This window comes from Acinonyx jubatus, chromosome D4, assembly GCF_027475565.1.
Source record: "Acinonyx jubatus isolate Ajub_Pintada_27869175 chromosome D4, VMU_Ajub_asm_v1.0, whole genome shotgun sequence".
Classification (NCBI taxonomy): domain Eukaryota; kingdom Metazoa; phylum Chordata; class Mammalia; order Carnivora; family Felidae; genus Acinonyx; species Acinonyx jubatus.
This window is the reverse complement of record NC_069391.1, coordinates 76,604,336-76,628,842: the sequence shown is the minus strand read 5'-3', so window position 1 is coordinate 76,628,842 and position 24,507 is coordinate 76,604,336. Positions and strand designations below refer to the sequence as shown.

The 24,507-nt window shown below is 41.5% G+C and overlaps 1 protein-coding gene across 9 annotated transcripts in view; it reads right to left on the bottom strand.

Moving 5' to 3' along the window:
• Positions 1–4,535: 4,535 nt before the first annotated feature.
• The window catches only part of TRPM6 (transient receptor potential cation channel subfamily M member 6), a 199,046-nt gene continuing 179,074 nt past the window's right edge, over positions 4,536–24,507 (bottom strand). For 8 of the 9 annotated variants that reach the window (XM_053205267.1, XM_053205268.1, XM_053205269.1 and 5 more), the window contains 7 exons: positions 22,975–23,040; positions 20,724–21,010; positions 20,350–20,432; positions 19,382–19,587; positions 12,540–12,591; positions 7,995–8,101; positions 4,536–5,395 (listed from right to left, as the gene is read on the bottom strand). In XM_053205267.1, coding sequence (XP_053061242.1) covers positions 5,262–5,395; positions 7,995–8,101; positions 12,540–12,591; positions 19,382–19,587; positions 20,350–20,432; positions 20,724–21,010; positions 22,975–23,040 — 935 coding nt within the window. In that variant the 3' untranslated portion in view covers positions 4,536–5,261. The other variant, XM_053205272.1, reaches the window with a different exon arrangement.

Below are 24,507 nucleotides of genomic sequence, written 5' to 3'. Positions count from 1 at the left end.
CCTCACAGTTCTGGAGGCTGGAAGTCCCAGAGGAAGGTGTTGGCATGTCTAGTTTCCTTTGAGGCACCTCTCCTCGGTTTGCAGGTGGCCACTTTCTCTCTGTGTCTTCACGTGATCTTTCCTGAGTGTGTCCATGCTCTAATCTCCTCTCCTTATAAGGACATCAGTAATACGGATCAGGGTTCACCTTAATGACCTCATTTAACCTGATTACCTCTTTAAAGACCTTATCTCCAAACACAGTCACATTCTGAGGTACTGGGAGTTAGGATTTCAACCCATGAATCTGGGGGGCGGTGCGAAGGAAGGGAAGGCATATTTTAGCCTATAACACACACTAAGAGTTTCTTTTGGTTACCAAAGCATCCTGAGGCTCTGTAACCTCTTACTTGGTGACCGATAGGGAAACAGAGAAAAAAGACTCGTTAGTAGCTGAAATGCAACCACATGATATCAATGATGATTCCCCCAAATACATGCAAGGAAAAGCAATTGTCATGTCCACATTTGGACAGTCATTAGTCACAGGGTTTCTACCATAATACTTGTAAGTCCTCTGGGATACTAATATAGCAAATGGAATGTCTAAAGTTTCACAATGAAAAAAAAATCACTGGGAGAAGATGAGAATTCTAAAAGAGGTTACAGTTGACCTTTGAACAATGCAGAGGGATTGGGAGCGTCAACCCCCCCCCCTCATGGCTGAAAATCTGTACATAACTTTTAGCCCCCCCAAAACTTAACTACCAATAACCTACCATTGACTAGAAGTCTTACCAATAATATAAACAGTGATTAGCATATATTTTGTATGTTATATGTGTGATGAACTCTGTTTTCATAGCAAAGTAAGCTAGAGAACAGAATATGTTATTAAGAAAATCAAGGGCAATATATCTACAGTACAGTGCTATAAACAATGCGCATATAAGTGGACGCGCGCAGTTCGAACTCGTGTTGTTCAACGGTTGCTAAAAGATGCTGGCAAGCTAGAGGCCAGAATTTTGTTAATAAACAGCCCCCTACAGGCAAAATTTAATCACCATTATTTAAAATTTTTGTAAAACATCAGGCTTTACAAGCATCAAGATTCTAAACCTGCTCTCCTTTTATTCCCCAAAACATCACCCATGATAGTGCTCAGTTTGGGCTTTACTTGTTATGGGAGGCTTTCTTTGGGCAGAAGATGGCCAAAGAAACTAGCTGCATAAACCTAAATTCATCGGAAAACAAAATAAACAGAAGACACTGTGAAATGGTGAACTTCCTGATTTTGAACTATTTAATTAAGCTTCAAAACAATAAAGGAGCAATGGGCTTTTTCCCCTTGGAAAGGGAGAAATAGCAAAGACCACTTTTGTGTTTATACTGAAACAGGTCCACTGAGCATCCTCTGTAAACATTAAATAATGATCACATAATATCAAAAATGAAAAACCCTTATTATTTATTGAACTGGATCCCATGCTCACAAGAAGCCTGTTAAATGAGATTCTCAAAGGGCTTGATAAATGCCCTCTCATTATTGTTCACCTTTTTTTAAAAAAAAGGTAAGTAACTTATCTCCATTTCAGAGTTAGGGGTTAAGAGAAAGGTTAAACAAATTATACAAAGTTATACCAAAGTCTGCCAATGATACAGACCAAGGGCTGTTACCCCTTGAGGACTGAAAAATCTCGCTTTGAAAAATTAAGCAACTTACTAATTATTTTTAGGAGGGCATTTCACAAAAATATATTTTATCTGCACATCATGGTCTAGAAAGAAAAGTCACAAAGTATTAACTGTGCTAAATAAAAAAAAAACAAAACAAAACAAAAAAAACAACAGTGTGGTTTCCAGAACGCTTTCTATTCTATGTACCCACCCATGTGACTGGAGATTTGAAATGCTATTTAAGCCTCATTTTCCTTCAGAAGCTAACCTCTGTGGAATAAAAGACTGTTAAGGGGGGAAAAAATCTTTTCTGTCATTTGACTTTAACTTATGATAAATTAGCTTCAACTAGTTTCTTAGAAAATTGCCCAAGAAATGACTACAGAAAATTAAATACCAAGACTTCAAAGAGGCGAACACACAGACTTCAAATTCCGACCTCAGAGAATAATCCTCCCTTTCTCATGCTTTGGAGAGATGTGAGTAAAGAAATCGTACTAGGGCATGGTAATGAACCATCTTTCAAATGACTTTTCTATCAATCTTCTTTTCAAAGGGTAATAAAGTGATGATTATTTCTAGGCAGTTTCTGGGAACTTATCATCTCATTTCAATTGTCACCAGTAAGAAGGACTGTACTCTGTATCACAACGGTGATAAGGGCAAGAACTGGTGGAAAATTCAATAGACAAGGTGTAGGTTGTTAAAAGCTATTTCCTGGAAAATTAAAACAGAGAGAGATCAAAAGAATTGTGTTGGGTCTTAAGGAATTGGTAATCATTCCCTTCTAGATTAAAAATGCAAATCTGATTTATTACCTAGTGAATGAAATCCATGATCATTTGCAGGTTTTATTATTTCTTTCAATAAATAATGTCAAAAGCTCATAATGTGCCATGTTTAGTGCTAGATGCTGGTGACCATCGGAGAAAGACAACACACCATGACAGGGGCTTCTGTGTCATGACTTCTAGAACCTTAGTGATCCATCTCATCTAAAACAGTAACAAACAACCACCACCAAGAAAATACAATTGTGTTTTAAACATTCAGTGAATGGTTGTTTAGGAAGTCTTAGTCACCTAGAACTTGTTTTGCACAGCCACAGAAAATAGTAACAGGGTGAGGAACACCCAAAACTATATCTGATCTCATTCCCCCAGAGCACTCAGAGGCTTTAAGATGTCATGGACAGAAGTCACTCCAGGAACACACAGCCTCGCTGAAAGGAAAACATGTACATAGGGTACCTGCAGGAAGGATTCCTGGGAACCTGGCTGCCTCTCCGATCCCCTGATTCAGATCCCATCTGTGACATGGGCTTTGTGCTCATGTGAGAATTGGGCAGTTCATTTTTCCTCAGTGGTTCCTAAAACCAGCCCTAGCCAGGTCTTCTTGCTTTCCCCAATTCTCTTATACAAGTCAGACCTACACCCACTGTCAGATGAAACATGGGACACATCACTGCCTCCAACATTCCCCCCAGAAGTCTTTTTGTTTTTGTTTTTGTTTTTTAGTATTAACCAGAAATCCCAACTTGGTTCCAAAGGGGGGAAAAAAAAAAACCAGAAAGAAACACGACACATAAAGCTTTTTAAGGGTGAAGAAATGCTCTGTTCATTGCATCCTCGTCACTCACACAGTACAGAGAAGGCACTTAGTAAATATCTGTTGAATAAAACTGACCGAATGAATGAATGAATATCCACCCTTCTGTGATCATGAACTGCTCAAAAGTCATGACTGTCACATCGGTATTTGCATGCAAGCAGTCCTACAGTGATCTTTGCCCAGCATTTCATCTTTTTAAGATATTATTCTGGTGATTTTTCTGAAAAAAAAAAAAAGGAAGAGAAGGGAAGGGAAGGGAAGGGAAGGGAAGGGAAGGGAAGGGAAGGGAAGAGAAAGGAAGGGAAGGGAAGAAAATGAGAGAGGAGGGGAGGGGAGGGAAGAGCATAACAGAAATTTGAAATCAAAATGCATTTGTTTTCAAGTTCCATTCCAGATAACAAATATTTGACCAATCAATGCCTGCCTCTTTCCACAGTTGAACACAGCACTGAGGTACTCGTAGATCCCTTACTGATTTTCAGAATAGGGTAAAGCAGGTAAGCTCTGAAAAAAGCGTGAACATTTTATCCCCATTGACAATCGAGAAACCACCCAATCTCCTGCCCACCGCCACTCTCAAGACCAGAGTAAAATGGGTAGAAATTAGTCCTTTGCAAGCCACACAAGAATCGTGTGTTGTGTCTACAACCCTTGGCAACCTGAATGTGTAGCTCTCCAGCCCTGAATGCCTGGGCAACTTTTCCCCTGAAGCATAACCTAGAAATGCAGGCATGTCAGTTAAAAAGCAAACCAGCTAATGTAAGGGCTAGAGATAAAGAGGAGTTGACATTTTCCAAACTCTCCATTCCCTCCTTGTGTAAAAAGCTCATGCTAGTTCTGAGGTGGGGTGACCCCGATCAGTACAACAGCGTGATGGCTGATCCCCCAAAGGTTCTGTGCAGTGCAGTGTCCTGGCAGCCTTCCTTTGAGCCTCTGAAACTGATACCATGTTCTCGGGCCATACTTTAAATGTACACTGTGGCCCTCTATAAGCCACCAGCACTCTGCACTGGGACGAAGCAAACACCTTCGAAGTGCGTTTTCAGTCAGAAACATCATCTTTCCCCCGAGGACCTGACGGAGTAACTTAGCCCGTAATATTATATACGAAGCTTTGGAAAAGGGAGTCATGTTTTAGAGGTTGGCTTAGCCAACTCTAACTGACGGTACTCCTGAGCTTAAGGGAAGGGAAAATTTTTCTTGGCAATTTGTACTTCTACATATCCCTGTTCCCCTTTAAAAAAAAAAATGAAGAAGGATGCAGGAGCATTTGTTTCAGATTTCCCTTTTCCTTACTTTCAGAGGAAACTGAAGTGTCCAGGCATCGTGTGATTCACTGACAAAACCTCAGCCCCATCTAGATTTCACCAGGATCCTAACTTTTTTAACCGGTGAGACTGCGCGGGAGTGTGCTCCAGTCTATGCAAATACACCCATTCCACCGTTTTCCTTGTGGTTGCTCTTCAAAGCCCTACGCTTCAGGAAAGGAGAGAGGAGAAGTCAAATGCCTTTTTAATGTGCGTGTCCCTACAGAAACACAACGTGTGGGTGAGGTAATGAATCGCGGTGGGGGCTAGAGTCGGCATACACAGTGCAGCGAGGAAATAAATTAAATTCATCTCCCTGGTCCTTCAGTGCCCACCGTCCTGCTCCAAGGGTTCTAAGCAACTAGCTAAAGCAATGAGGTATGAAGGAGCAGCATCCCCAGGGGCTCGTCCGAGTGTCTTCCTTCCCAACTACAGGAGGATGAACACGTGCAAAGCACTGCACACACAGGGCAGCATCCGGGGGAGCCCAGCCATCTACACCAATGAGGTCTTGAGGCAGGACAACACTTGAGGTTCGGAAGGCACGTCTCCAGGAGGGCCGCGGGGTAAGGCCGTCCTGACAGAGGCTCCGGTGTCATGGATGTTACTCCGGTCGGTCTTTGTTCCCACAGAGTCCACCGAAGGGAGGGCAAGTACTGGTGTCCTCTTGCCTCTCCTTCCCCTTTTTCACAGTCGTGTGAGGTCTTCTGGAGAATTCCCACCCCCTTCCCTCGCCGGAGGCCCCTCGGCTGGTTCTATTTTGGTATCAAGTCCCAAAGTGGAATTTAGCCTTCCAGGGGAATAGTCATTTCTTTTTAAATCTGCAAGGAAAGCAATTAAGACAGTTATAGGGGGACCCTCGAGAAGGTAGTGTTCACACGGATGAATTGAACTTCAGGTCTGGCCACGTGCTCAGAAAGGACCCTGCCTCCTCAGGTCACAGATACGTGAAACTCGCACCCTCCACCATGTCCAAACCACCCCCCGCCCCGCCCGCCGTGTCCACGTGTCAGTCTAACTCCCCAGTGCTGTCGTAGGTTTGCGTTCACTGGGGCAAGTGAAGAAAGATTTGGTTGCTGGATTCAGTATGCAGCACCCTAGAAGGCACGGCCTGGATGGAGTTAAACAAGGCCAACCTGGAAACAGGGCATTTTCGTTGCTGAATGGTGTGCAGGACCAGGGAGCTCAGCCAAAAAGGTAGACTCGAGATTTCAGTGCTCGGTGTTCTACGACAAAGCTGTCTGTAGGTTTGATGCTGCCTGGGAAGGCTTCATCCAGTTACTGGATCCTATGCTCCCTAGAGCCTCCTTCTTCCATTTGAAAAAGAAATTATTGGGGTGCCTGGGTGGCTCAGTCGGTAAAGCATCCAACTCCGGCTCAGGTCACGATCTCACGGTGTGTGAGTTTGAGCCCCGCATTGAGCTCTGTGCTGACAGCTCGGAGGAGCCTGGAGCCTGCTTCCGATTCTGGGTCTCCCTCTCTCTCTCTGCCCCTCCCCCACTCGTGCTCTGTCTCAAAAATAGACATTAAAAAAAAAGAAAAGGAAATTATCAAAAGAAAGCACTGATAGGAGTGTAATCTCTAGGGAGAAGCTTATGGAGGAGGGTGAGCTTTTGGTGTTTATGTAGCATTTACTGCTGTATTGATTAAGATTAACCTTAAATATGTACTCCTTACTTTCCTTTTTAATGTTATGTGGGGATTATCTGGACATAAAATGAATACGTATTTTAGTTTATTGATAACCAGCACTTATGGAACATATGCGTATATTACTTCGATCCTCACATCAATTTTATGAGCTATGTGCTATTATACTCAGTTTGTGGATGAGAAAATCAAGGCCCAAGGTCACATAGCTAGTAAAAAGCATTACTGGGATATGAGCTCAACCTATCTGGCTCTGAATTCTATGCTCTTACATACTATCTTAAATTACTTTTCCTTTAAAAAAAAAAAAGTAAATCATAATCAAGGCCAAAGAAAAATCACCTGTAATTCTATTTTCCTAACTAAAACTTTTTTATACTCATATTACCAAATGTCTGAATACATGAGGGTACTCCTTATTTCCACTGAAATGTGTTAACTAAGGTTTTGAAAGAAAACAAATACTAAGCCTAGAATTGGAAGAATTACTGAATGACTCAAAACACACCATGGTGGGTTTAAAAAAAAAACAATCTCAACCTTAATCATGCAGAAGAGCCAACTGGACTCAAGGACAGAAGCAGTGAGTTACGTCTCTGGTCTCCTGTGTTCTTAGGCGATCAGATGCAGTCCCTGTGTCTGCCAGAGAGAGGAGGCCACTAGGGAGCGTGGCCACCATGCTGTGAACTGATCTCTTTGCTCAAGTCTGCCATGTGGCTGTGAGACAGAATCCCGAGCAGCTACAAGATGAGAGTGAGAGCCCCCCTCCCTGCTGTTCCAGTCTGATCTCTCCCCCGACCCAACCATCCATCACCCCTGGCTGCCAGGCTATTTCCCACTGGAACTAGAAGCCTGATCCCAATCCCAGTCTTCTGCCGTGCCATGCCATGCCTACACGAGCTTCTCAACCTCCTACCTCTATCTCCAACGAGATTACAAGTTGCCCTTCTTTGTTGTAAATTGACACCTACTCCACCCTAAGCTACAATGGATGATGATGCTCTTTTACCAATTTCCAATTCAGGGCATGCTCACTTATTCTAAGGCAGGAAGGACTACTCCGCTTAAAATATGTGAGATGCCAGTCTAAGGACAAGTTTGGTATGACCTAAGGAAAAGAGGGAACAAGCTGAGACAGACATGAAGCATCCCTTCTGAGATCAAAGAAAAGAATTTGACAGAGTAGGACTGCCAGTCTGGAGGACACAGACCTCCTGCTGCTTGCTTTTCTGTTAAGAATATTTTTCTGTGGAGACTATGTCAGTTTTGGACAAAGTGTGCCATATTATCAAATCAACTTTTTAAAAATACACATTGCAATATATGTTTAACGTGGCCGGTTTTTGTAGTGAAAAGCACTATTTTAATTGACAACTGTTGTTTCCCTAGATACTCCACGGTCCCGAGCGTCCAATGGGTAAATAAGGATTGAAATCCTGTGGACACCACACAGGACTCAAAGAGGGAGGGGTCGGGGGAGACCTGCCTCAGTTCAATTTTACCCCAATTAAGTTGGTAAACCTTTCCCCTTGGAGAGACTGTGACAAGTATTGGGCCCAATGTTGTTTTATCACATTTTGGCAGAACCTGAAGTAAATCCCTGTCCTTTTAATCCCTTCAGAGACTTGAAAAATTTGCAGTCAGAAAGTCAGGACTCGACTGTGAATGAGATAAAAATGTGATTGAGATTTTCGACTCCATCCCAGGTTACAAAGGATGTTGTTCTAGGAGAGATTTACTAAGAGAGAAATAGAATTGTTCGGAGCATACCCGGGAGTTTGAGCTTCCGGCAGCAGGAGTTGCAACGATGTTTTGCAATGAAGTTTCTAATTGCATCTTCCCCTAAATTGGCTGGTCCAAACACCATTCCTCTTGATCTAGAGGAAATATCAGAATATCAATGAGATCACAGTGAAGGAAAAGGGCTCAGCTAGGATTCTCTGAGATACCGAACAGTATCCCGTAGTAACCCAGTAAACTTGAAGGAGCCCACAAAGAATAGAGCACTTTGGGGAAGCAACAATGTTAGGTTTGCAAATTTAAAATTCAAATGCACTTAAATCTTTGTACCCAACTCCAAGACCTACTGTGAAACTCATTTCAACGCTAATCTGATAGAAGAAGAGTGAATTTTCTATGTACCGCATTAAAACAAAATACAGTGAGACCCTTTTTTAATGCCTATGGGGTGAGAGTGAGTGACATTCATGACCAAATGTTCTACTAAAATACTCGAAAGGTGAGGTACAAAGTAAAATAAACGTACTATGGGAACACACCTTCTGAAAAGATCCATAAACATTGTTTCAAACCCAAATGCTTTTCTGAAAATAATTGATATCCTCAAAAATAAATGCCTGACAAGACCCTACTTCCAGCACTCACGGTGCTTCGGACAGATGGATTTTATCCTGCAAACTGCTATAGCTGGGCTCTTTGTGGAAAGACAAGACCACGGGGAGGCATTGACTTTGTGGAAGTGAACTACGTACGCTAATTGTAGGTGACAAAATTACAGACAGAACCAGCGTAGATGAGGCACCTTCTGAATACTCCATAAAGCAGATCCCTGGCAGATTCCAGCCTCAAAGTTTGTCCATGATAAGGTCGTTGTCGTTGTCACAGACAACGATTTCTTTAGGCGGATGCTCTGCACACCGTGAAACAGAGTACACCAGGAGCACATCCAAAGCAACTTTAGGGAAGCTAACACTTTAATGACATGCAGAGTGGAAACGGCACATTTTAAAATCTGAACTCAATTACCACTCTTAAATGCCACGTCTTAAGGAAAAAAGAAAAGCAAACTATCACAAAAGGAAACAATAAACTCCGCTTCTAAGGAATGTGGTTTTTCAAAAAGGGACGTGGTGTAAAAAAACTTTTTTTTCCATCTGAGTATTGAAACATTTATCTCAATTTCCACTTCCTTTTGGCAGAACAACAGTAGCTGCTCTGAAGATGTGCCAAGCTCAGAATGAGGGCTGATGTCAGTTTGATCTCAGGTTGCCTCGTTGCTCTGAGGCTGGGAGGTGGAGGAAATCTCTTGGGAAGACAACGTGAACAGACACCCAGGATTAACTTTCCTGGTCACTCGATCGCCCTCACAAAGTGCGGCTCTGGTGGTATTTACCCGGCTGCGTAAGCTACCTCTAGTTAACTATTCCTCTTTTTCAGTACATCTGGTGAAATCAAATGTGGGAGAAAAAAAAAAGAAAAAGTAGAATCGCTCGATATTTTGTACCAAATCTCTTACGATGCCAATAGAGTGAAAAATGAAAGTGTTATTTCAGTCATTCCTCGTATATTCTGTCAAGCGGGACCCTGTTGGGAATACTTCATTCTTGGATTCCTTACTGCCATTCCTTTCTTCCCAGTAAAGCAGAACGCACCCCCGCCCACTTAGGGATGTAACATTGATTCTCAGATAAAAGCTTTAAGCTAAACAATTTCCCTCCATGAGCTTTGTGAAAGTTAACGCAAAAGAATCAAAGTTACTCTAAAATGCCTGTATGAGGGGTCTGGCCACTCCCTGTACAGAGGAGAGGGGAAGGGGGTCGTAGAATCATTCACATGCATCTGTTGCATGTACAATCCTACCGCATGCCGACAGCCTTGAGGTCTTGGCAAAGTTTAAAAACAGCAACAACAACAACAACAAACTGTTTTCCAGATCTTTCACAGCCCAGCAAAAGCAAGTGGTAGTTTGGTTCCACAAGTGAGAGAATGCCAATTAGCACCATGTACACACAGATTTAGTAAAGAACATCTAATGACCACCGTCGTCATTTCGGACTTGTCAAACGCCCCAAGCCATCAAAGCAGTGAGTAGAAAACAATCCCTAACTGCCAATGACTGAGGCAGCCTCCAGTGAGGCTTGGTGACCCCCAGGAAGCACACCAAGTGGCCAGACAGGCTTCGGGGGAGAAGCCCCCTGACTGTGCCCTCACATGCGCAAGTCTGGCGAGAGAGCAGAGACAAGAGGCACTATAGAGTAGAAGCCGTACCACAAAAAATCTTCTCCTTTGGTAGAGGGTTTTTCCCTTTCATTGGCCCCTCATCCTCGTAGGCAAGTTAAGCGTCTTCACCAGGCTTTAGCTTTCTCATTTGGGAATGGGAAGGAGGACGCCTACTTCCAAGGTTGTTGTGAAGGGCAAAGCAAGCGTCACGGGAAGGCACTTGCTTCAACAGGCACTTCTCAAACTTCCAGTTCCACCAAATCGCCTGCAGATCTTGTCAAAGTTCAGACTCTGATTCGGTAGCTCTAGGGAGGGTCGTGAGGGTTTGCATGTCTGACCATCTCCCAGGTGCTGCTGTCACTGGGCTGTGGCAGGTTGGTCACACAAGGCGCTCAAAAACGTGTGCCTCGTTGAACCAATTACACGCGACCTGCCACCACTGTGAGAAAATAGTTACCTTCACCAGGAAAACCCACTGCACCCAAAATGAGGTAACCCCACCAAACCAGGCAGGCTACAGTGACACCATCCGATCAGTTTCCAAAGTTCCTACCTTCAAGTCATAAACAATAGAGTCTGCCGTAAGACAAGAGGTCCCTACCCCTGGTTGCCCAGCAGAATCACATAGGTGACTTCTCAAAAAATACAAACATCAGGACTCCATCCCCATAAATTTTGATTTGATACTCATTCTGAGAAGCATTTTTTTTTTTTTTTAGTTTCCTAGGTGACCTTAATAGAAACCGAGACCCCCTGGCCTACAGAATGCAATTAAATACTCAACTGTCAAGTGGGATAATATAAGCTTCTTAAATTCTAGAAGTTGGAAATATTCAGGTCACTTTAAATGACATACATATCAAGGTCAAAAATGTAATAGATGATGAAGTATACATAAACTTGGTTCATTCTTTATGCAAAAAGTTTTTCACTGCAAACTTATCAAGGAAGTACTATGTATAGTACAAGGTCCGTACTCTAAACCCTTGGGCACATGGTGCTATGGAAGAAATAATATCCTAAAATAATATCTGCTAAAATAAAAAATAATAAAGACTTTATCTGTACCCTAAAGGTTACAATATGCATTCTATGCTCAAATATCATAGAAACTGTATGCATAGGAGCATTATGGATGACCTTTATCTTCTCTAACTCACCTAGTCCAAAGAAATAGCTAAAACACTTTTAGATGAACCTCTTGGCATAGATGCCCTACACATGAGAATATATTTAGAGTAAATAGTTGAGGGGGAAAAAATAGCACATTAAAGCAACAAATGTTTACAATATGAGTGTTATGGGAGAGAGGTAAAAATTTCAGGTGTTATTGTATGAAGACTGACCACATAGATCATTTCATATCTATTTTCTACAACCCAGGGGCCAAGTACAGACATTTAGGACAACTGAGAGGTCAAGCTACCATATGCTAGCAGTTCTCAAAGTGTCGTCTCCAGGCCAGCAGCATCAGAATCGTCTGGAAACTTGTTACCTTATTTGACCTCACCCCAAACCCACTGAATCACAACCAGCTCTCCTGGTGATTGATTGTGAGGGAAGCTCATGTTTGGGAAGCACTGTTGTCGGCCATTTTGATCAGTCCTTAACCATTTTGATCAAAGTCCCTTTGATCACCTTTAACAGAAGAATAAAACCTCAGACCCTCCGCTGCCAAGCTTTCCCCAAAGCCTACTTCCGGGACCAAATGCCCATGGGAATTCAAAGGACAGGCAGATGACTCATTCTTCTGTGGAATTTAAACTGCATCCCTGAATTTAGTCAGTCTGATGCTTCATATTTAAGCCTTGTTTTCTTGGCCTCTTGTAGATTTGCTGTGACTGAATAGCACACTCGATGCCTTTCAATTTATAGGCATGTGATCGAAGACGTGAGATGCAGTGACTCCAATGAGAAGACAACAACGAAATCTTTGCTTCTCCTATGACACTAACTGTTTTCGTGTCAAAGCCTATAGAAGCTGAACCTACCCATATTTCTCTTTTGTTTGGGCCACCAGAAAACTCAGAGTTAAATTTGCATTGGTTACGGCATTGGTCTTTATATTTTCCATTTATGTGTATTAACTCCAAATTTCATCTTATTTCCATATGTTCTTTTTGTTCCCATTTCCTAAGTTCTGCATTAAAAAAAAATCTTATGGTATTAGACAGAGGTAGATATAGATAGATATATATCCAATACAGATATCCAGCTTCTATGAAAACATAAGCTGCCTCAAAATCTTTCTAGGAGCTAGGCAAGATATATAAATGTTTAAAAATTATTTTGATAAAACCATGTACAATGTGTTAAGTGCGATTTTCAAAATGAGAACATCATAAATTAACTTACTGTTTGTCTTCAGGTTTTATAACAGATGGATCAGTCAAATTTTCCCCAACACCTCCAAAGAAAAAAGAAAATGCATTTAGCAAATGGGGATTTCACTTCCTCAGAAACTCAAGAAAACAATAACCAGAATCTTAATTTCTTTCTTTAAACTTGCATTCACCCTGTAGTAAGTTCAACATTATGTGAACTAAATGTACCGTAAAAACTGTCCAGGTGGGCTTGAAAATTTTAGTAAATTCACTGTCTCCCGCAACGCCCTCTGTTATGCTATTATAAACTTTGAGGCCACAAATGAATGTCTTAGCGGTGTGTTCACAGTTACTGATGGTGGTATCCATCATTCTTTTACCATTTGTCTATACTAGACATTCTAATGATATTTTCTCTAATTCTCAGCTACCATAAAGGGAAAGCATGAGCATCCTCACAGCCTCATTTTGCCAATAAGTACATTGATGTTCGAGACGATGAAGCAATTTGTCAGAGTCTGCACAGTTCACGAGTGATGATGACAGGATTCGAATTGAGCTAAAGCCTGTGTCCCTCACATGAGGCCACGGTCTCTGTAGGTGGAGTCCATCAGTGCTCGGCAGGGCACAACCACTGCTTCATCAAAGGCACCCGTTAAATGCTATATACGCAGCATTTATATCCAGTAGAATATACATGCTCCCAAATTCTTGATCTGGATGTTGGTTACACATATGTCTCGGTTGTGAAAAGTCCTTGAAAGATATGCTTATGTCGTGTGCACTTTTCTGAAATGGCTTTCTTCAGTAAAATTTACTTTTTAAAAAACTGACACCAAAGCATAAAAGGATAGCCTAAGTGTAATTTCGTGCTAACACTGATCAAAACGGCAACTGACACTCAGAGTGACTCTGTTACAAAATGGGTGAGGGGGCGCCTGGGTGGCTCAGATGGTTAAGTGTCCAACTTCAGCTCAGGTCGTGATCCCGTGGTTCATGGGTTCAAGCCCCATGTCGGGCTCTGCTGACAGCCCGGAGCCTGGAACCTGCTTCAGATTCTGTGCCTCCCTCTCTCTCTCTACCCCTCCCCCGCTCACACTCTGTGTCTCTCTCTCTCTCTCTCTGAAAATAATAAACATTAAAAAAAATTTTTAAAGGGTGAGGGAGATGTTTCTGATGGTAGTAATATTTGCCATGCTGGGTATGTTTTACCATATGTTAAATCTTTCACAAGAAAATGTAACCCTTATAGTTTATAGGTCTTTCCTCCAAGAAACTGACTTCCTTAGGAAAATAACCTGTTTTTGGAGTTTCCAAGCATTTTTGTGTCAGGACCCTCTTTGCCAGACTGGGGAAACAAAATGGATCCCCTTCTCAGAATAACGTTTTAAAATGCATAATTTAAATACATAAGATTACAGAGGAAACCAATGATACTGAAATACAGTCATCAAAATATCTGTTTAAATTATACTGCAATACATGTGCTTCTTTATTAACACATTAAATAACAGAATCTAGTGCAAGTCTATAACTACCGTAACATCAAGTAATACATAGTATAACAGTGTTTTGAGATATCTGCCAACATCATAAAGTGCTATGTTAATATCGGTAATTGCGACTGCAAACAGTCATGGGTACTCCTAATACCACTGTGGTTTGTGGTCTCCATTATAATCAAAGGAAACGATGAATTTCAGTTGTAGGTTAGTGAAAATAATAGTGTAATTTGTTGTCTCATCAAAGTTCACAGACCCTCTGAATTTTCTTTAAGAGCCTCTGGCTTAGAATCTCTTTGTACACTGGTTTTGTACAGGGAAAGTAACAGTAAGGCTGAAACTCAGGCTCAAGGGGAAGTGTGTAAAATGTGATGTGCTCGGTCTTTGTTCTTTTTAAAGAAAAAGTCATAGGAAGCTCTTTATACCTTTTCTTATTATAGATACAAGAACGAACAGCCTAGAGAGGCCCTGCTTTTCTAATGATGTAGTACATCAACAGAACAACAGACAGAAAGTGCGAATACCCTCAACAGAGACTAAAGGCTACGGATCCTTTTCATGTTTAAGCTCAGACCTAACTTTAAGCCTGAACCTTTCTAGCAATGACGAAAGCTTTAGGCTGATGGCTGAGGAAACTGTAAATTTAAGCTGCGAATATGCAGAGTACTTAAAGAGGTCATATAGATGGGAGAAAAGGAGGTTTATAGGGGAGAAAACGTCTTATCAAAATCACATCAGCTCCAGTTTACTTTAAACCTTGTTGCGTGTTAGATAGGCAGGAGTCAAAGGGATTGGGTCCCACTCATGGGCTCTGTCGTCTTCTAGTTATGTGACCTGAACACCTTCTCTAATCTCTCTGAATCTCAATATTCTCATCTGGAAGTGTGTAGAATAATGGGCCTCATCTTATACACTTACTGAGGATTCAGTAAACTATTGTATACAAGCTGCTTAGCAAAGTGACCCAGAGAAAGCTAAAACATGCCAGCTGCTATTTTTATTATCTTTTTTCTATCAAGACCTCTTGTGAAGTAAAACTGTATTTTCTTACCACTGGTAAAATCATGTTCTGATGATCTCATTTACCTAATGAATAAATCCCACAAGGAGAATGAGAGTGGGATTTCCACAAACCTTTACAACCCTAAATCCAGTCTGATGATTCAAAGTATAACTACTAAATACATACTTTGGGGCCTTCCAATGGCAGAAGGAACGTTCTAGTGAGTGAGAAAATATGGAAGAAAACTAGCCATTTCAACGTCCAAAAATCCCAATCGCACGTGTTTACCGAACTTTAATAGGGTAAATGCCCATGTGCACGTAGTACGCAGCATGGCCTTGTGAGAAACCCAGACACATACATTCTGATCCCAATCACGTTGGGATACATTGGTGAGCTTCTACATCTTGGAAATAAGTTACCTTCTTTATAACAGCAGGATTCATTATGACAGTGTTAATGCAAATGCTTACTCTGGAAAGTGCTTTGCTGAATATAAAAACCTATACTTCCAAAGTTCTTTGAAAAATATAATGAGCTTTAAAAAAAGAATGCTCTAGACCACTGTAATTTGAAGTATCATTGTTTTTCATTGCCATTGCTGGGGATTAAATGTTGGATTTCACATCTAGTGATGATGAGGCAGGCCTTCGTATATAAGATTTTTAAATGGAAAGAAACTGGAAAACTACAGTATAATTGCAAGTGATCAGAAATTGGTCAAGCCTTGGGCCACCTGGGTGGCTCAGTCGGCTGGCCATCTGACTTTGGCTCAGGACATGATCTCACGGTTCATGTGTTTGAGCTCCACATTGGGCTCACTGCTATCAAACCTATCAGTACAGAGCCAGCTTCAGATCCTCTGTCTCCCTCTCTCTTTCCCTCCTCTGCTTGCACTCTCCCAAAAATAAATAAATATTAGAAAGAAGGAAAGAAAGAAAGAAAGAAAGAAAGAAAGAAAGAAAGAAAGAAAGAGAAATTGGTCAAGCCTTTCCTTAGAGTTCAGCATCCAAGCCCAGTGTGGCAACTCCTGGGTTAGTGATTGGCACTCCTTTGGAAGAAAGTAGAAAAGAGAAGAGAAAAAAAAAAAACTGCCAGAGTGTTCCTCATTCCTTCTTTCTCTCAAAGCAATAGGGAGCCACAGCAAGCTGATGACAATTCACTTCCATTTAAAAAAATGTTTTTATGTTTATTTATTTTTGAAACAGAGAGAAACAGAGCATGAGTGGGGAAGGGGCAGAGAGAGAGGGAGACACAGAACCCGAAGCAGACTCCAGGCTCTGAGCTGTCAGCTCAAGCCCACCAATCATGAGATCATGACCTGAGCCGAAATCAGACACTTAACCAACTGAGCCACCCAGACGCCCTGATTCGCTTCCATTTTAAAAAGCCAAACAGAGATTTGGAGTGCCTGGGTAGCTCAGTCGGTTAAGCGTCCGAATCTTGATTTTCGGCTCAGGTCATGATCTCATGGCTGGTGAGTCATTGGGCTCCATGCTAACAGCACAGAGCCTGCTTGGGATTCTCTGTCTCTGCACACACACTCATGCATACACTCTCTATCAAAAAAAAAAAAAAAAAAAAAAAAAAAAAAAAAACATAAGTAAGAAATAAATAAATAAACAAATACATAAATATAAAGAGTCACACAGAGATTACTACTAACAACAATAAATGACATTACTGAGGACTCACTGTGTGTCAAGAACTTGCCTCATTTCAGCTCCTTAACATAAGGGGTTAACAATGAATTAAGTGCATAATATTATCTCTCCCATTGCAAATGAGGAAAGTGGGACTCAAGGTGGCTGCCCCCTGGTCACACAGCTAATTCATGGTGAAGCCAGGAGTCAGACCCTAACACTGTCGACCTAGGGCTCTTTCTCCAAACTGCTGCGAGTAGGTCTCTCAATCTCTACCCACTCCGAACCCATGTGAACAAGGTACCATCATCTCTCCAAAGACTACAATACTAACCAATCAAATATGAAACTGAACCAAAAACCATTAAGGTATTCTAAGAATACATATATTCTCCCCATTTCTCCTTTCCAACTTGGTGTGGATTAAATATCGTAATGCATGAAGTCTTTACCCAAGTGCCTGACGGAAAAGAAATACTTAGTAGATGTCAGCTGCTGGTAGTAGTAATGTAACTGCTTATAGTGACTATTATAGGACTCATATTCTTCCATAAATTCAGGCCTCCCCAACTGACCAAAACTCTCCAATAAGTATCTCAATTTCTTCATGCTTGTTCTATGACGTCCACTCTCCTCTTCTTTGAAGGTCAGTGTTTTGACATCGTTTATTTGGAGTGGCCTAGTTCTGCAATTCACATAATTGCCCAGTAAAAGAATAAAGTTAATTCCATTTCCCCCCCAAGACTATCAACGCAGCATTTGTTCTGTTTAATGTCACTTTGGATTACTTAGAGACATAAAAATCCCCAAACATAAACATCATTAAAGAAAAACCTATTCAAGTGGAATACAAAACACACTAAAGAGTCATCATTAATTCCTTAAAGTTTTTCTTTGGTTGTTTTTTTTTGTTGTTTGTTTGTTTTTGTTTTTTCTTTTTAAACAACTCCACCCAAAACTCAAAGCAGAGACACTCAAATACAGATGAAAACAATCAACCTCTCTTCAACATGAGCTACAAAAGCAGATGCCTTGGGCACCAGCATGCTGAGTTTACATGGATCACGTACTTGCTGGTTTAAAAGCTGAATCATGTTGACTGTTTTAACTTTTGTTTATATTGCTTCCTAAAATATTGTGTTTGAGGGTTAGAAATATAACTCAACTCTGCAAACAGTACAGATCTGAAAAGACAGCAGGACTTATGTGTACTTTAAAAAGTCTATACACATCCTTGAGCACATGGTACAAATTTCAATCAAAATGTATTGGATGTTGCTCACGATGCCTCAGGATTATTTATCTTGACTGTGCCCAGCCTCCAAGCCTGGCTTCCAGTGCAGAATCCCAGGATTGGAGAGGTGGGGAAGTCAGAGAGCACAAGGGATAAGCCCAATCTGTTTAAATGAACCATAACATGGTTATGTCCTCTGAAACTCGTAAAGAAACAAAAGACAGTACCATGAGAAGAAAAGAACATAGGTGGTCAAAACAGCTTCAGTCTGCATCCTGGCTCCCTCTTTAGGAGCTGTGCAACTTTGCGCAAGTTATTTAAACTTTTTGGGCCTATCAGGTCATGATCTCACGGTTCGTGAGTTCAAGCCCCACGTCAGGCTCTGCGATGGCAGCACAGAGCCTGCTTGGGATTCTCTCTCCCTCTCTGTGCCCTTCCCCACTCATGCTGTCTCTAACTCTCTCAAAATAAATAAGTAAAAATTTAACATTTATAAACCTCCTGGGCCTAAATTCCCCATAATATCTACCTTGAGGTGCTGCTTCTAGGATTAAGTCAGATAACTTCTATGAAATTTCCTGGACTAAATCCCCTATTTAAAACCAAAGCCCCAGTAAGTGAGCCCAAGGACTAAACTTTGACCTTAATACATATTTTGTTCTGTGTCTGCAAGGAAAGCTTGCTGGAAATACTCAGTTTTGTGCTGCAGGATTTTAAGTCACACGGGAGGCTGACAGTGGAGAGACTCGCTGATCAGAGGCTTCCATTAAATATGAGTGTACTGTGTCGCCTCTCTCAGACTGAGTTTGTACTTTCATGAACTGTCATATCAAGGTACACAGCAAAGAGAGCAAGGGAAACTATAAACTACTAAAGCATTGAGCTCAAAATCATGAAAAATGCCCCCAGAAATTACTTTCCTGTGTGTATAAACACATGTCTAAGTGCTGTTATGAATGTTAAGTCCCAGCCATAAAGCCATAAAACTAGAAAATTTGGTACAAAATTCATTCCCCGTTGAGATCAAAGTTTCAGACGTACTTAAATTTTAGGCAGCTAATCATCAGCCTATATTTTTCTCTGGAGCTAAATGGGAAGCAACATAGTAGGGGCTCATGATCACCACTGTCCAAAGTCTCTGAAATAAATGGTCCTACCTCCCTTCAAAGCCAGGTAGGGCAACTCAATACATTGTCCATCCCGGTTCTTGCAAGATTTCTTGGGACACCTGCCTGGTTTCTCACCCTTTGCACAGTTTCACAAATAATAAATACACTCAGAAAATTGATATCATCTTTCACTGTTCAAATCAAGGGGAAGAAAGCATACACTATCAGGGAATGTCTCCACTGAAAGACCTTAACTGTGGCTTTGAGCAAAGAAAGAGCCAGGGTCAAATGTAGCTGACAACGAGATGCAGAAAGGATCCCTGGTCAATGGTTCCTGAACTGTGCCTCATGCTTGTTTATCAAGTCCTCGGCGATCAATCACCTTGCAGATCTAAAACCAGCAGCTCTCCCCGGGTATACTCATAGGTCCAGTGAGAGAAAGCCAACAACAGCTCCTCCAAGGTGTTGCTGGGGGCAATTTCATCACCATTGTTATTGTTGTACTTCCGGAACTCTCCCGTCATATACTTCTCAATGGTCAACCACTGGTTAGCCGAATGGCAGTAGATTAAGAAAACTTCCAGAAACCTGTGAGGGTGAAAAGGAGGCCAGTGAGTCCCCACAAGGCAGCAAAGGTGAAACTCACGTTACCAGACAGTCAGCAGCAGGGAAGATTATCTAACTCTCGCTCGAGGCAGCCTCAATGAACATGCCCTTGCCTTTCTGTGGCAGGGACAGAATGCAAAGATTGAGAGATTTTCCCATGCCGACCGACCTCTCTTCTCTTTGAGGAAACCTTCCAAATCCCTTATGAGTACTGGACTCAACTTTTTTTTTTGCCATGCTCTATAGAGGTCCTTATAAACGAAACAATAAAACTTGACCATAATCCCCAGCACCGAATTATGATCCGTCTCGCTAACGCAAGCGTCTTGAGACACTCAAGCAAAAGTAACAAGATTTCATTCTCATAAAGTTCCCTAATTTCTCTAAGATATTAGGGGAAGAAACTGCTTAAAATAGAAAGGTTTTTCTTCCATAATATTCCCAGACCTTAGTAACGACATCTAGGGTCTCCCTGTTTCATGTAACTGAGAAGTTAGTCATGGTCTCTGCCTGAACTTCTGTCTTCCACTCACATAACTTCAGTGTTTAAGCCAAGATATTCCTGGGACACCTAACTTTCTTTTTACCAGTCTCTGGGACTGTAGAAGGAATAACCCAAAAAGAAGATTGTGGAGAACTACCCTGTGGGTCTGGCATTTCTCATGACTAACAGGGCTCAGAAGAAATTGAGAGAAGTTCTTATTTAAAATGAAGGACTGGGGCGCCCTTATTCCCTATACTCACCTTGGCGTGTAGGGAATGGTTTGTGGTTTCACTTGGTTGAAAGTATAGATAAGCTTTTGAGCAGCTCTTTGTTGTTGAATTTCCTACAAAATTGGGAGCATTGACAAAAATATTAGTTTGCTATCATATGCATGCTGATCAATGATCACAGAAAAACTCAAGGCCTCCCCAGTGTGATTTTTAGCCTCATTCAGCTCCGACCGCACTCTATTCCAAAAGGAAAAGCTCTACAAAACAAAAATAATGAAATGCCACCACTTCCAGAACAGAACTTCCAGGCTGTCCTCTGGGTTGAGGATAACGGTCTCCAATCAGGATGTAGCCAGAACGCCACTCTTTGACCTATCCAGCTGGGCTCTGGGTCTCGGACTTACCCTGAGGCAAAGATGAAGCACAGTACTCTCCTGGAAGATTCTGTGCCATGACTGCACAACCTCAGGTAGAAAGGACTTCACGATGAAAACCTGCCCTGGCCGGAGAACATCATCCTCGGACCAGGTGCTGACGACCCTCATGGCTTTGCGGAGCCCGCCGCCCATCTCCTCTCGGGACAGCACCTGGATCATTGCGGCTCTCCCTCGTTGGGACCAAGAAGACATGCTTTTCCCAAGATTCAAAGGGGAACTCTCCTCCAGCCTGTAGACAGTTACCTCTTCTCCTGCTACAAAAAGAAGTACAGGTGAGAAGTTCAATGGTAGCTCGTGTCTGACAGGGACGGCGTCCCAAATAACAACTCAGAATTCATTCCGTTTCCCAATGAACAGAAGAGAATGGGAATTTCACCTCTGCAGGAACAAGTACAGAACAGAAGCATGGATTTTGGCCACATTATTGTCTCATAAAGGACAGGGGTAGAGAGAGGGAGGGAGGAGGAAGGGACAAAGCATCAGCTGATATATAAGAATTAAATTGTTCTTATTCTAAACTATAACCAGACAAAACGAAAATCAAAGTAGCAGAGCTATGCTTCTTTTGTTAAATACAAATACTTCCAAAGAGATAGTTTAATCCTGTGTTTTCATTACCATCCCCTTTAAAGCCTTATTAGATTTTTTTCCCTAATTCCCCCTTCCATGACATTTTAATACTAAAAATACACTGTGTGTATGTACATGTACTGATACATGCATGTACTGTACGTCTGTGTGTGTGTGTGTGTGTGTGTGTGTGTGTGTGTGTATATAATGGCATGTACATACAATATATACATAGAAATATACATACATATATACATACATATACAGATATATACCGATATAGAGATAGAGATACCTGTGCTTTATACATAAAAAGAAGTTTCTGCTCCCTTAGGGGTGATGTTACCCCCACTGAGAACTCATGGTTTAAACACAGCTAGAGTTAGCACCAAGGTCATATCCCAGAGCCTCCCCCTCCTTCCTTTGTGCCCTTAGACAAGTTCCTGAAAGCCTCACTTTCCTCAGCAGTAAAATGATGGTGAAAATAATGCTCACCTCACTGGGTGGCTGTAAAGATTAAATATGTTAACTTCACTAATGTGAACTAGAACCTCAGATACCAACTCAACCCACTTAATAGATTTTAGACACAAAATGCTCTTTATAACTGCTAGATAACTTCCACTTTTAATGGAACCTAATACGGTGTTCCTGTATTAGGAGTCCTAGACTCCACCTAATACAGTGTTTAATGCTTCATAACAGAAGGAACATATTCTAGACACAGTTTCTGCCCAACCTGTGTTTGATTTTCTCCTTATACCTCTGCTCTAAATGCCCATTTTGTTTTGTTTTGTTTTGTTTTGTTGCTAACACGATACTGATTTCCCAAGAAAGGAATCTATTTACTCACTCTTGCATTGGATTGCTTACCAAAAAAATATGTCTAGGTAATTCTTATTCAATGCTCAATAAATAATTCGAATACTTATTGTTGGTACCCAGATAAACGCCGCTGACGGCGGCTGACGGTCTCTTTAGACTTCTAAACACTTAAATACTTAGAGGATTTAGAGCAGAGCTCCTAAGTTGCAGAACTAGCCATGGAGTCATGAGGAAGGAGAAGTCCCTGATCAGAAGCCACCTGATCTGTCCCCATATGAAGAGAACTAAGATCTAGGACAGAGTTGTTACATTGTCAGCTGGCTGGACAGTCTTGGCTTAATGCGAGCTTGTTTTTCCTTACTACTTCAGCCTTTAAAAGTGACATTTACTCTCTGAGCTAAGAGCAATTAGTTTACATGAAACAAAACAAACAAAAAAAACAATACGCAAAGCATTTCCCTTCAGATGCCTGTTAGTTTTTACCGTATTGACATTTATCTCTTTCTTCTGGGTTTATTACACATGGTCGGATGGTTCTTTTCTCTCCTACTTCCAGCCTTACGTCAGTGAATGCCAGGTGCAACATTATTGCTTTTTTCCCAACTGCTGTTCGTTATCGGTCCCATCCCTACAGCATTAGATTTTGACCCTAGATGCTGGCTAGGCAGTTAACAAGAATTTCCATTTTAGGAGATTAGTCTCACTAAACCGCAACCACTAGCAAAGCAAAATCTTCAGCTAAAACGATGCAAAATGGTTTCTGCTTCTCAGATGTTATGCCTCTGCCCTGGCACGGCCTCAAGAAGGTAGAAATGGCACTCACCAAACAGTTGGATTGGTGTAAATGGTATAGTCTGAGAAAGCCTCATTAAATTATTCCTTTCAATGGCTGCAAACAAAAAGAGATTTACTATTTTAAGTATGCGTCAGTGGATTGAATGCACAGCAAGCCTCCCCCACATCAATCTACTCATATAACACAGAAAATGTTCATTTCAAAGACCCCTCACTTTTGCTCTCATCAAAAATATTATCCACAACCCAGTTTTAAAAAGAAACTATGCCTTCAACAGGAAGTATACCCCAGTCTTACGAACTACATGAGATTACATAACATCGTCCGAGGTAGGGCTATCACTTCCACTCTCCCGAACATCAAATCAGAGACTAATCCATACATATGTGGAACTTTCCTTTAGAGAGCATTCTGTGGTCTTCCTTCTCTGGTCGGTCTTTTCCAGAGCAAATCTAATGCACAGTGGACTGTGGGGACATCTACTGTTGACTTTGCACAGTTCACCTTCTTTTCCCAGAGAGAACTGAAGACCAGTTTTAATTAGAAGCAAGTGATCTGCATTTTCCTGTTAAGAGCCGTATCCTAACAGATCAGAGTCAATATGAGTTCCAGTATTCTTCACCAGACTTTCTAGAGTTGACAGCTGGAGTCAAAATATTGGATTATTACTGCTGAGCTGAAAGACCCAGTTATAAGAGCCTAGAATGTGGAGTCTGGAATCCACTGAAACACTATTCACTACAGAGGAGAATTTAGGAAAAGGCAGTCTATTAGTGGACCTTGAACACATGACCTTGATATGATAGTAACGGTAACTGTCACACCAATAAACTCTCACTCATGTGCTGAGCTGTGTAAAAAAGACTGTGTAAAAGGCTTGCCTGTGTATCATCTCATCCAATGCTGACAGCAATGACATGCAGAAGACCAACCAATGGCACAAGTCCAGTTGGTTGTTACATCGCTTTGCATTTCAAAGTGTTTCCCTCTTAATTCTCACTAGCCCTTTGGCAGATTGTTCCTCAGGAAGGGCAAGTACAATTATTCCCACTCTGAAAGAAAGACAACTGAAGCACTGTGAAGCAATGTTACTTATGAGAGTCAAGACCCTTGACATCTTGTTTAATAACATCCTTGTAAGGTGTCTTTGTTGAACTTACTCAGTGGGGTTGGCATTCATTCAGTGGTTATGTTCACTTGAGAGCCAGGGAGGGTATAAAATCCTCCTTCAAAGAGCTAGTTTTAGGCCCCATCCAAAATATGGAGATCTCTGGCTTCGGACTTGTAAGGACTTTTTAAATCTCAAGGTCACCCTTCTCCTTCACCATTTGGAACTTGCAAATACAGACAAAAATGCTTTTTAATTCCATATTCTCTTAAATCCTAACAACTTGTTTTCCCAAGTAAATGGCAAGATAAGAAATCTGAATGCTCTTCTCATGAGAGTGAATAACATCTTGTTGGGAGTCGTATCAATACTTCAAAATTCATCAATACTCCTGTTCACGAGTGCAGAATCACAGACGTTTAGCTCAGTTGACATGTCTAGGTGCACGTGCC